Source organism: Mauremys mutica, chromosome 2 (assembly GCF_020497125.1).
Source record: "Mauremys mutica isolate MM-2020 ecotype Southern chromosome 2, ASM2049712v1, whole genome shotgun sequence".
NCBI classification, from domain to species: domain Eukaryota; kingdom Metazoa; phylum Chordata; order Testudines; family Geoemydidae; genus Mauremys; species Mauremys mutica.
Window position 1 is genome coordinate 263,393,102 of NC_059073.1, and position 13,766 is coordinate 263,406,867.

Here is a 13,766-nt window from a genome sequence, read left to right on the forward strand (position 1 = left end):
TTTTAAGATGGTCATGATCATGTAAAAACAGGGTTGTAAAAAATAATTGTAGCTTAAAGTATATATCTGTTTTAAAATGTACACTACTTAGCTGTTCGTTAGGGCTGTCATGGTTTTAGCAGAGGTACCCTTTGATGCAGCTCAGCATAGAATGCTATTAGTTTTAAGAGCCAGCTCTTTTTATGTTGAATGCTGAAAATTGACAGGGCAGCAGGTTATTTAGGCTTAATCTAAATCAAATTGTAAGCATGACAAGTTCCTGTTTTACCTACTTACAGCACATTTGCTACTGACATGTAACTGGAGATATAGTGATTAGAATTTCTGGCTCTGCAGCCTGTTCATTCAACAGTAATTGTGTGCTAAACCAATCTTAAGAAAACATTATGTGGTACTGTAAAATCAGCAAAGAGTCCTGTGGCACTTTATAGACTAACGGACGTATTGGAGTGGATGTACATGCATCCGACGAAGTGGGTATTCACCCACGAAAGCTCATGCTCCAATACGACTGTTAGTCTATAAGGTGCCACAGGACTCTTTTGCTGCTTTTACAGATCCAGACTAACACGGCCACCCCTCTGAATATGTGGTACTGTTATAAACTGTCAATTATGGATTAAGAATCTTAATTTAAAAACATTCAAATAAACTAGACTTTAGTGTACTTTTTTGGTTATAAAAGTAGTTTTGATGACAGTGGGTTTTTTTATAAAAAATCTCTCTAATATTCAGTGCATTCTACAATCATGACCTAGATAAATCTTATAGCAAATCTAGGTTTGGGGTCGGCAACCTTTCAGCAGTGGTGTGCCAAGTCTTCATGTATACACTCTAATTTAAGGCTTCGCGTGCCGGTAATGCATTTTAATGTTTTTTAGAAGGTCTTTCTATAAGTCTATAATATATAACAAAACTACTGTTATATGTAAAGTAAACAAGGTTTTCAAAATGTTTCAGAAGCTTTATTTAAAATTAAAATGCAGATCTTATTAGTTTAGTGTGATCCTTGCCCTTGCTGAGTTTTCCAGTGTCTGGTGGCACGTATTTAGATACTTTAAGCTGCACACTGGCTTCTGAGTTATAAGGTTGATAACTGCTGGCAGGAGGTCAGCGGCTGGAACCCCAGATCAGCAGCTGAGGTGAGTGGAGCTGGTGGCTGGTAGGGCTGAGCAGGGCCAGAGGCCTGGACCCTGTCTGGCAGGGGGTCTGTGCTGGAAGCAAGGTGAGTGGGGCTGCAGTTGGGACCCCAGCTGGTAAGGGGCCAGCAGCCAGAACCCCAGAGCAGCAGCAGGCTGAGCGAGTCAGCTCACCTAGCTCTGGGGTTTCAGGGGTGGGCTGAGCGTCTCCGTCAGCCCCCCTCTGGGGTTTCAGCCACTGGTTCCTGCCAGCTGGGGTCTCAGCCCACTGCCAGCATGGGGGAAGGAACCCCAGGCCAGCAGTGGGCGCTGAGTGGGACCGGCGGAGGGACCCTGGTTGGCCAGGGCCCAGCAGCGGGAACCCCAGAGCGGTGGCAGGCTGAGCAGCTCAGCCCACTCTGTGTGCTGTCAAAAATCGGCTCGCGTGCCACCTTTGGCACGCATGCCGTAGGTTGCCGACCCCTGATCTAGGTGTTTCATGATGTAGTGTGCCTAGAAAATTAATGAATCCAAGCTGTGGAGCAGTCAAGCAGGGAGAGAGTTCCAAAGTAAAGGACCCTTCAGAAAATTGAGTTAGACTCCAGCTGTAGTGACTCCATTGATTGTAACAGCAGCATCCTCGCATGAAAGCAGTGTGCCAGGTAACCAGGCTGTCATTTGTGACTTGATAAACTGAAAATACCTTGAACTCCATTCAGACTTATTAGCAGTGTATGTGACTCTGGAAATGCTAATGTAATATGCTCTCTAGGTGAAGCACTGCTTCATAAAAGACATTCCATACTAAAGTTTCTAAATGGTATGGTTGTAATCCCATGTAAAACACTCTAATCTAGCCTGTTGGTGACAAATTATGAATAATTGAGCCCAGGTCTTCATCTACCAGGAACTGGTCCACTCTCCTAGCCAGGGGTGGAGAGGCAGTCTTGACCACAGACAATACCTAGGCATTCAGGAGCAACCCAGAACCTAATAGTACCCAAACTTTTGTTGAAGGTGACATGCATACTCTCCCCCTCCCCCCCCAATCTAGTAACATTATTTCTATCTTATCTGGACTGAGCTTTGGGCAGCTTGTCCTCATGCAAACAGTAAGCCATTAGTCCCACTGCACTAGCTGGGTCAAATGTGTGGAAGATAATTGAGTGTCCTCAGCAATGAGTATGCCACAAACCATCTTTCCTGTTTAATCCTCCCAGTGGCTTTTTAAGCAAGAAGTAATAGAATAGACCCCAGGTGATATCCTTGAGGTTCCCTGGGACAGAGAAGCAATTGACCAGCACTGTCTGCTGGGACTTTTCTAAGAGGCATTACAGCATCTTCATCTGAATAGCCTTTAACTGTTAGATCAGTGTCTTAGATCTTAAGGCCAGAAGGGGGATAATTATGACCACCTAGTCTGATCTCCTGCATAACATGGGACTATGGAATGCATCAAGCCCATAGCTTCTGGTATAGCTGATCCACACTAGGAAATGGTGGAATGAAAGGTTAGATATTGGAATCTAGACTGGAGCAAACTATGTGGAGGAGGAGGGAATTTGGAGTTAACCTAAACAGCATACTCAAGAACACTACACTTCATGAAGGAAATATTAGTACCTGCTTCACTTCCATGATATACCTATTGGCCCATGGCCCAAGGTTACTTGAAGACTCTTCTAAGCCTTAATTTCAATGCCTGGTGTAGGACCATAGAAGGAAAGTAGGAGAGATGTGGGGGGTGAGTGGGCAAATAGTAACGGATTAAACTAATCCATTCCACCTGCTATTGTCAAGCACAACTTCAGTTTGACTTACTTGGATCTTTTGTTGTCTTTCTATCTGACAAAATTAATCATAACGCATGTTTGAAGGAGAATTAAAACCTTTTTATTTTTCCAGGTGTTGACTTCAAGGTGAAAACAATTTCAGTTGATGGAAATAAAGCTAAACTGGCAATATGGGTAAGTTCTGAACATAGTAAAACACCAGAGCTTTACGTAGTTTGATTTGTACTAGTGGTGATGATTTTTATGGAAATATGCAGTTGAAGGGATTTGCCATGTTAACAGGCTTTGTTAGTAGAGGGGTGTGTAGGGTTTTTTGTGTTTGTCTTTTGGTTGTACTGGGTCATTCATGAAAAGGTTACTGGTGGGATTTTCCCGTTTTCAGGATAGGTAACATAGCTATAGTATCAGCTCTGGTATCTGAAAGAAGAAAATGTTCTGTAGAACTCTCTTATGGGAAGAGACTTTTTTACTGTTATCAAACAAAATTTAGAGGCCAACAAGTATACAGGAGAGTATGGAGTTACGTTAGAAGGAAAAGTCCTTAATTTGACTACAAATAAATTTTACCTGTGCCTCTTATAACTTCTACTTGAGTTTGATATCCAGACTACACAGTTTGAGCCTGATAACTAAACATGTAAAATTAGGTATAAAGCTTCTCACACTGAATTCACATTTCTAAAGAAAAAATCTTCTGAACTAAGACTTTACATTTTCCATACATTTTACATAGCTTGAGAATTGCCACAGGTGTGCATGTTTAATTTACAGTAGTAACTTTAATGTAACTTTAAAGTGACAAGAATGTAGAAACACTCCGGTGAACCAAAAGGAGTTTGCCTGCTAAGGTTTGAGTTCAGGATTTCCTCTATTAAAATAGCAGCTAAAATAGAGCAAGAAGCTCTGTATCCTGCATAACTCAGTTTAAGTACTTGTGATGACCTTGACTGTTGAAGGGAAACCTCAAACCTTGAACTATGGAAAGAAAGAGAGGGCAAAGGTTTCCCAATAACTCTTAATGATATATTTGCTTTTTAATCCATAAGCAAGGTGTCATGGACTCACAGATCGTGGCCACTTGTGGCCCCGTGTGGTCCGTAGGGAGAACCCCCTACAGTGTGACAGCCCTTCTCAGGGGGTCCACTCTCTCTCAGGGTCAGGCCCCTCCACCTCCTGGAGCTGCAACTCTCTGAGCCTTAGCACGTCTCTCTCTGCCATGAGCCCCTTGGGGAGTCCACTCGCACTGGACCCCCTGGGCCTCCTCAACCCTGAAGGGATTTATGCAACCCTGTTCTCTAGACCAAAGTGACACTCAGCCAGCATAAAACAGGAGGGTTTATTGAGAGTTGAACACAGCACAGGAAACTCTCAGGGCCTCAAGCCTGGCCTCCCTCAGCCCAGCATATCCCAGTCTCCCTGCAGCCAGGTGGGCTCTGCCTGCTCCCTCTCTCCAGCCCAGAGCCCCCCCTGCTTCCCAGCTGGGCCTCCAATATCCCCAGCCCCAAGCCCCGCCTCTGTCCATTGTCTTCTCTCCAGGTAAACAGGCTTGTAAACAGGAAGGCCTGGGTCTACTCTCCTCTCAGCCCTCCTCTGGCCAGAACCGGCTGGTCAGGTCACTGGGGTCCTCTCTTCACAGCCCATTGTCCTCCCACTGGCCAGAACGGGCTGTGACTCCTGTGCTGGGTCTCCAGGTCACCAGTCGCTGGGGTCTCCATCCTCCAGGCCATCGGCTGGGGTCTCAAGATCCCTCTCCGGTCCTCTGTAACAACAAACTCCCTCTCCCCTCACCTCTTTAAACCAGTAACACCCAAGGACACTGAGTCCCACCCCCTCTGCATGCAACCCACTGGAAAACACAGAAACCCCCCCACTTTGTCACACAGGGCTCATGTTCTATGGTCACAGACTTCACCTCTGTTATGGAACAACCACTGGAATTCCAGGGCTGTCAGTTGCTCTGTGGTGGCGGGCTGCTTGAAACTCTTTCACTGCTAAGCAAAATGGAGCAATTCTGGTGATGCCTGCCTGGTCTGTCTGAGGAAAGAAGCAGAGTACAGGAGGGAGAAAAATATAGATCGGGGATACTTCCCTTGCTTTGATATCAAAAGTGCTGCATACCTCAAGTACCAAATCGTAGGCTCTGAGGTAGGCACTTACAGTCAGATCTCCAAACATATCCTCGATCAAGCAAAGCAGAGTGGATATGATGACTGAGGTTATGTCTTCGCTACCGGCCGGATCGATGGGCAGCGATTGATCCAGTGGCGATTGATTTATCGTGTCTAGTCTAGACACAATAAATCAATCCCCATGCACTCTCCTGTCGACTCCTGTACTCCAACTTGGCGAGAGGTGCAGGCAGAGTCGACGGGGGAGCGGCAGCAGTAGACTCACCATAGTGAAGACACTGCGGTAAGTAGATCTAAGTACGTCGACTTAGCTACGTGAATAACATAGCTGAAGTTGCATAACTTAAATCAATTCCTCCCCTCCCAGTGTAGACAAGGCCTGAGAAAATGGACACAGCCATATAAGGGCCTCATAAGCATATGAGAAAGAACAGGAGCCAATGGAACATTTCCTCTCTGAGGCAGGAGTCACAGAGCAGCAGAACTCTTTCCTGGGAGGAAGAAAATGAGCCAGATAGGACACCTGCATACTCTTCAGGAAAAAAAAAAAAAAAGAGACAGGGTGAATCATTCGTAGAGAGAATCCTACTCAAAGGGAAAGATAACTTCTCTTTTCTTTTAAGGCCTGCATCTCCAAAACACAAACCTAAGTTATAAAACTGCTGGCTTTCTCTGTGACCACTACAGTCACTCATGGTCCATGCTAAACTCAGGAATGCAGCATAAAACATGTTCATTAAGTGCTAGGAAGATTGCTGGTTTCTGTGTACCCACGTACAGTGGTACGGTCTCCATGCAAGTCTAGAAAACCACAGTGGTGTCTGGTAGGGAAACAGGCTGGTGGAGGGGCCAGAGTTCTGCATTTCTGTGCTTCAGGTGGCCTGGAGAAGCAATACTATTACAGCCCTGGATAACAGTCCCTGGGTGTAGACTGGTGAGAGGCATTTGCAAAGGAATCCTGTGCTCTGGCTCTAGTTTGAGATGGGGGTGGGAGTAGACTTTTCTCTTCACTGAAGTGTTCTGCACTCCACTCACATTGAGCCTGAATATTCAGGATCTATGGTGGTGGAGTGAATTTTGAACCTGAATGGAAAAACGTTGCTGATATTATTGGAATGACTGTTCTTTTGGAGGTAGATTGGGTGGCATTTACTTCTTGTTTGTAAGCAATACGCTTCTAAACTGGGACAGAGTTTGAGTTAATGAGCTTCTCAGTTTCTGATGCATGCATATTCTCGTGATCTGTGGTGCTTATAGTTCACTGTAGTTTCAAGTATCTACAACAAAGCATATGTAATCAGCATTTTGATACTTGGTCTCTGCAGACCTATTCGTGCTTTAAGTTCATAAAGTCCTCAGATATAAATCTGATTTCACAAGCTACTTCAGTTTAAGAAGGAATGTGATCAGTTTTTTGGTACTTCTGCTACAGCTTGGTTTGCCCTATTCGTGTTAAACATGTTTTTTTGTGGTTTGAAGCTAATTATCAAATACTGAGCAGTGAAAAGCCATATATCTTGTCTTGTTATCACAAGACTTTGCAGTGTTTTGCAAACCTAAAATGTTCACTTAGAAACAAGTGAATCTGTTGCACTGGTGTCTCACTTACCTGTTAGCTGTAGAGCAGCAATAGCCTTAGTGGAAATGTGAGTGCCCTATATCATTGTAGAGTGGCTTATTTTACTTAAATGCTAAGACTTTAAAAGCCACTTCCTAAAGCAAAAGTCTTATCAACTCTGCATCTAATCTTAATTGTATTTCATCTAAAGGTAATTAAACTTGATTCCTTTGGTGGTGCTATATTCCATGATTGTTCTGAAGTTTCTTTATTATTGTGTTAATTAGAACTTGCAGATGCTATACTTTCTTTCAGTAGCACATAGAGTAGATTATTTTGTGCAAGTACAGTAATGGAAAACATTCTGAATATTTTTAGGATACTGCAGGTCAGGAGCGGTTCAGAACATTAACGCCCAGCTACTATAGAGGAGCACAGGGTGTTATTCTAGGTAAGTATGCTACTCAATGTACCACTTTAAAAACTTTGATTTTTTTTTTCTAGTTTTACGTAAAAGTTAAAGACCATCTAATTCTTCTCCAACTATGTTTGGCTATTTAATACTGAAATTCTTGGCTTCTAGTTCAATGCTCCCAATTACTGGAGTATCTAAGCATCTTGAGCATCTCTTTCCATCAGGAAACCACCTCCCTTCTTTTCAAAAGAAATCCATCACAGCTTGTATACACAGCACCACAGTTCTGACTACAGGGATGTGAAATGTAGAGCACGCTAAAATGTTATGCTCTTACTATCCCATGTAAACTCTGCTGACACATACTAAAAGGTACCAACAATGCACACTCCCCCATAATCAGGATGAACAGTGCCACGTAGACAAGTCTCAATGTTTTATTTAACTAAAATATATCATCCATTGTGCTCCCAACAGTGATGACCTTTTTATCACCCCCCCCCCCAATGTCATTTAGAAAAGACTGTGGTTTAAATTAAGAAGTCTGTGCTTCAGATAGAAGGAAAGGAGAACTGGGTCAAAAAACCTTACTTCTTGCATCTGCCCTCTGAAGATAACTATTGCTTTGCCTTTGGGTATTTGCCTCACTGTGTGTTGGAAGCCTCCTTACTAGGCACTTGGAGCACAATGTCTGTTTCGCTGTAGCTGGAGTTGAGTGGTGGACAAAAAATCTAGGGGCAAAAATAATTTTGGTGATTGTTAGCCTTAAATACAAAGCACCTTGGCTCTAAGAGGATTCTCAACCTCATTCGTGTCCTATTGTATATGCAATAACTTGAAATTATGCTGATCTGTCTACAAATATTTTTAAAAATAATTCAGATTTTGAATGTCTGCAATCACTTAATAGTTGCAATAAATTATTTGGAAACGTCTTTAATGTGTTAAATCAGGTTAGTGACCATTGGCAATATTTTTCAGTTTATGATGTCACAAGAAGAGACACCTTTGTCAAACTGGACAATTGGCTAAATGAATTGGAGACATATTGCACAAGGAATGACATAGTTAAAATGTTAGTTGGAAACAAGATTGATAAGGTAAGCAGACTTGGAAAAATTACCTTCAGTAGTTTTATACTTATACTTCTGTCACAGCATATAATGTACTGTTTCTTCTTGCAGGAAAACCGTGCAGTAGACAGGAATGAAGGTCTCAAATTTGCAAGAAAACATTCCATGTTGTTTATAGGTATGCTCTTGAAGATGAATGTAAAGCCTACATGATATTTTAAGTTACCATTATGTAACAAATAAAACTGTGGTTAGATTCCATTTTTTACAGAATCGCCAAGGTGAAAATTTTACTGTATCAGCTGACTAATCTAATAGTACCTTTCAGCTGCATTGTTTAAGTGCTTTAAAAAAATGTAACTTAAGCCTCAACATCCTCAAGATAGGTATTCCCATCTTGTTTAGACTGGTCTTAAAATGAGTCTATCCAAATTTCTAGACTCATGGCAGATGAAACTGCCTGACTGGAGCTGGAGTTGTTCTTTTCAATCTGTACGCTTCTAGTGCATCCATCACCTTTGTATCTAAATGCTGTGGTCAAAATAAAGGCTGTTTTATGTTCCTAATACCATTCTCTATTCCACTCTCCCATATTAAGAAACCTCTCTAAGTGGGATTAAATTTGGTGATGTCTAGTAGAAACCTCACTCACTGTGACTACTCTAATGACTGGACCATATATCCTGCTAACTCAGTACCTCACTAGCTTAGTACTTCACTAGCTTATTACAAGACTTGTTTTATGTCAGTACAAGGCTGTGCTGTAAAGTATAATAGACCCTTTAACATTGCTAGACTTTCAAGTTTAAAAAAAAAAAACTTGAACATGCCAATTGTTAGAATAATATTTCACATAGCATGTCAAAGCTCATATCTGTCTGTAGAGAGTAAGTCATCTTACTGCCTTAACTACTAGGACTTGCTGTTCATCTGTGACTACTTTCCCTTCTGTACCAAAAGTGTAGGATGCATGTTGAGTTTAACACCTGTTGGTTCTCTACAGTTAAAGTAAGAAGATGGTGAATGATACATTAATGCTTGCTTGACTTCTTAAATCTCTCTTCCCCCAGAGGCAAGTGCAAAAACATGTGATGGTGTGCAGTGTGCCTTTGAAGAACTTGTTGAAAAAATCATTCAGACTCCTGGACTGTGGGAAAGTGAGAGCCAAAACCGAGGCGTAAAGTTATCAAACCAAGAAGAAGGCTATGGAGGAAGAGCCTGTGGTGGATACTGTTCTATGTTATAAACTCTGGGAAGCTTATCCTCTTGCATATTTAAACAGATAGTGTCACCTTTCTGTAAATTCATTAACTGCTATTTTTAGGGACCTTGCAGTTTGCACATATTTGTTTTGTATCATGGCGGTGAACATTTGTAGGAAAACATGCTCAGCAGCTTTCCCAGTTGAAAAATGTTCTGGTAAGCATGCCCATCTTGCAATCTTCAGGTTTTTTATATGTAGCATAAAATAACAAGAACAAATGCACTCAAATTTTATGACCTTATACATTCATCATGTAACTACTCTTTAAAAAAAAAAATCCATCTAACAAATATACATTGCTGCATTCTGTCTGCTTTTTGTCTGGATTTTTTTGTTTAAGTACTGTTGGAATTATAGAATTGCTTTATATGCATACATCCTAAAAATGATGCAAGCTAAAATATGATATCTTTTACTGATAAATGCTTGTCCTTGTTGGTACTGTATAACATAAACAGCATGATTACACAATTCTTACAGCCAAGTCTGTTTAGAAATTCTTTTTCATTAAGCAGAGCTATCTAAACTATGGCCTCTGCCAGTTTATAGTTAAACTGAACACTTTTTGAAGAGATTTCTAATATTTCCTTTGAGAAGTTGAGCAAACACAGTAAGGGATTTTTTAAAAAATCATCACTTCAGTTGATAACTTGATTGCTTAACTGGTGTTTTAATCCTGTCATATTTATCTATTAAATTTATGGCATTCTTGCACAGTAGTCTTTATGATGCTGCCCACTGTAGTCCTGCTGTAGAGTCTTCATTTTTTGGCCAAGGATTTGAATGGTGTCTTTTTATTCTTTCATTGTGAATCAGCTTGCCACACTTAAGTCCAGATGCTCTTTTCCTAAACATTGGTAATGTACATGTATCTCAAACTGTAGCTCACTTATGGCTATGAAGGTCTATATCACACAACTGCTTTGTGTGGCTATTTGTTCAGAAACATAATTTCCTTTCAGACACTAAATATGGGGAAAGTCACACTGCTTTTGGATCTCTGGGGAAAATACTATTGCAATGAGTATTTCACTTGGGTTTACTGTAAACAACCAATGGTTTATCTGTTTCAGAAGACTTACCTGTATAGACTAATAAATTTTTTCCACAGTATTCAACTTTTCTATCCTCTTCCTATTGTACAGGTGTATATTTTTTTAGTACACTTTTTGTGGAGGGATTATTTCTGGTGCATTAAAGCAAAGACAAGCCTAGGCACATCCTTCTTAATTAATCAAGTAACTGATCTCCATATTGGAACAAACTACTAAGCAGTTTCTTGTAAATGTACATTAAAATGCCTTTTAATATTGCATTTTCTGTAGATGTCAGCAATCCATCATAGTAAGTCTGTATTTTGCAGCCAATTGGATTGTTTCTGGTTAAGTACACTTAGCAAGGTTTCCATAGATGAATTTCTACTCTTACACTTGGTAGAAAACATTACCAAAATTTGAAGACTTAAATATACTAGCTGTTTTTACCAAATATTGTATCTTAAGTACTATTACTGTTAGTAGGATCATTTAAATATGTAAATGTAATCAATAATTTAATACACTTCCATGTTGCATTAAAACTTTAGACGTGTCTACCTGTGTCTTGATACAGCATACGTTTGCTAACCCAATTATTCATCAGTGGTGAGGTTGTCCTGGCTCTATGCTTTGAATGCTTGATTAGGGTAGGTACACATTTACAAAAATATTGACATAAAACCTCAGCTGCTGAAATGCAACTTTCTGATAAATGATACTAATTATTTAACTTTTAGCTAGTTGTCAGTTTCAGGGCTAGCTGCAGCTCTGTCCCGTCTAGGCTGAGTGCATTCCCTTATGTTTCAGGCATTGTACCTTTTTACATTCCACCACAGAATTCTGCCACTTAAACTGACCCCTAGACTACAGTACCCTGTGTAGCAACTGTTACCCTGCAGGTCTGACTGCCTTTGGGAGGCTGTGACCAATGGAATATAGTGATCAGCTGCTTTCTGAACATTATTTTTATTTTCCAGTTAAAAAAAAAAAAAAAAAAAAGCATTAATGGAAAGATTTTTTAAACTGGTCTGCAGGCACATATACCTTACCATCCCCTGCTAACTTTGACAGGCCTAACTTCTTCAGCCACCCTCTCAGTTGGGTCCTATGTTTCAGTGCAGTTTTGAACAGCAATAATTAACTCCCAACACACAAACACATTTAAGTGCCGATTTTTAACCCTGCTATAGTCCTTTTGATCTTCTGTGCTTATTTGCTGAGGGGTGACTTATCTTAAGCCATTCTTCCCCTTCCTCATTTTTCCTGACAACCCTCTGTTACCCCAACATTCATGCACTAAATTTCTCAATAATCTGGACAAGATACTGTACCATCTAGTACAGAGCAGCTCCAAATCCTTGGTACCAGTTAACTGACTAAAGAAATCCCACTATATTTTGCTTACATTGTTGGTGCCTGCAGTTGTGTTGCAAATGACACTTGCATCATCTGTGTTCTGATTTACATGTGTTGAAAGCTGTTTAGCGGCTGTTTGACAGTCTGTCTGTTGCTACCAGCTACCTCTATAGGAATGGTGTTCGGCAAAATCATTTTGCAAAATGAAGGATTGTGCCTAAGCTACAATGCTAACTCAGTCTATACTTCATGCTTGTGAGAGCTCTTGGATAAACTCTGTGTCCAGCAGCAACTGCTGAAATGTGTAGAATTTGTGAAGTTTGTAGATGGAGTTTAGTATGTGGTGGTGAGGAGATAAAGAGGGCAACATAAGTCTTAATTTAGAATAGACTCGCTTTGCACTCTTGGGAGGGTGTGCTTGAACTAGTCTCCCTGCTCCATAAGCTGGGAATTTCAGTTGCCTCAACTAATGGGAGTTCTCCGTTGTGCTGAGAATTATGCAGAGGTTGGAGACTCCAGCAATACCCAGTAGAGCTATTCTGGGCAGGAAACCACAGTAACTGGGCTCCCTTGTCTTACAGAACTCAGTCCACCACCGACAATTTTATAGCAATTGTACTATCTTAGTGACTGAATTAGACAGCCATGTGCCTAGGTTATTGCTCTCTTCAGAATTTGGCCTACTTATGTAGGACATCCAATAAACACTGAAGAAAGTGCAAGTCACCACTTGTGACTGTTTTATGGTCATCTTTTTGTGACTGAAAGGCTGCCTGAATCTTCCAGTAAAAAGACTGCACTAAGGAAGGATTAGAAGTCTACCTCCCACCTTAAAACTTGCTATTGTCTGACCAATATGCAAGAAATAGGTTCTTGGTGCTACATACTTCACACTACTATCTGTCCGTATTTTCCATTTCTGAGCAAAGTCATGGAAGTTCACATATTCTCCAAGGCAGCCAGAAAATGGTCCAGCAAGGCTCTAGACCAGGCCATGGCACAATTGTTTTGTATATTAGTGGAAGAAAACTGTCATTGAAAACTGCTTAATACTTGCTCATTCTACTGGATGTCTGCAGAATTTCAGTCTTCTATTTCTTTTGCCACTGGATGCTGCTAAGAATACGTGGAAATGATTCAAATCCTTCCTCTCAGACCGGCAGAAGGTTGAGATGGGCAGTTACACCACTACTTGTAAAGTTTCCATTTGTGGAATACCACAAAGCTTCATTCTTAAGATTCAACCGTTCTACCATAACCTTCTGTGGGAGATTGAAAGCATATCTTGCAATGTTTCTATTGGTGGGGCTTAGCAGCCCATGAGGGAAGTGAGTCTCAGAGCCCATGCTCCAGCTTGAGTGGGAACATTTTACACTAATTTTATAGCCCTGCGGTCCAAGCCCCATGAGACTGAGTCAACTTACCTGAGCTCTGAGACTGTGCTGCAGGGTTTTTTAACTCCGTGTAGACATAACCATAGCAGTGGTGACTGCATCAATGCTGAATAAGACAGTGTCGTCTGCATATTGTTGGCAGCTGAGTCCATAGCATCTCACAGTATTTCCTAGTGGTCTCATGTAGATATTGAAGAGGGGATCACTGGGATCATGCAGGTGATGGCCTGCAGAGACAAGAAGCAATTACCCATCACCACTTTGAATTGTGCTGGAGAGGAATGATTAAAACCACTGCAGTGCTGGGCCATCTTCTATTGTTTGATGTAAGCAGGTTAACTTTTGTGTTTTATTGTGTCAAAAGCTGAGGAGAGGTTCAGCATTATGAGTGTGGAGATTTTGCCTGTGTTCACTGACTGAAGTGCTCCTCTAAGGCTGTTAGTGCTGTCTATGCATTGTGCCCTGCTCTGAACCCTGATTTGTGAGGCATCCAGGATTTTGGCTGATGTCACATGTTGGAGCTTGCTGGCTTCTATTTTCTCAATTGTTTTGTCCAGGAATGGGACGTTTCAGGTGAGATGGTAATTGGACAGGTCTTCCAAGATCAAATGGTGGTTTCTTGAGGGTTG

General features: G+C 41.2%; 1 protein-coding gene across 1 annotated transcript in view; it reads left to right on the forward strand.

The window, feature by feature from the left end:
* RAB18 (RAB18, member RAS oncogene family) overlaps window positions 1–10,463 on the forward strand; it is a 28,937-nt gene extending 18,474 nt beyond the window's left edge. The window contains exons 3-7 of the mRNA XM_045007103.1: window positions 3,024–3,085; window positions 6,977–7,049; window positions 7,995–8,113; window positions 8,198–8,264; window positions 9,157–10,463. Of these exons, the coding sequence (XP_044863038.1) occupies window positions 3,024–3,085; window positions 6,977–7,049; window positions 7,995–8,113; window positions 8,198–8,264; window positions 9,157–9,332 (497 nt within the window). The 3' untranslated portion in view covers window positions 9,333–10,463. The remainder of the gene's footprint in view (window positions 1–3,023; window positions 3,086–6,976; window positions 7,050–7,994; window positions 8,114–8,197; window positions 8,265–9,156) is intronic.
* Window positions 10,464–13,766: the final 3,303 nt, after the last annotated feature.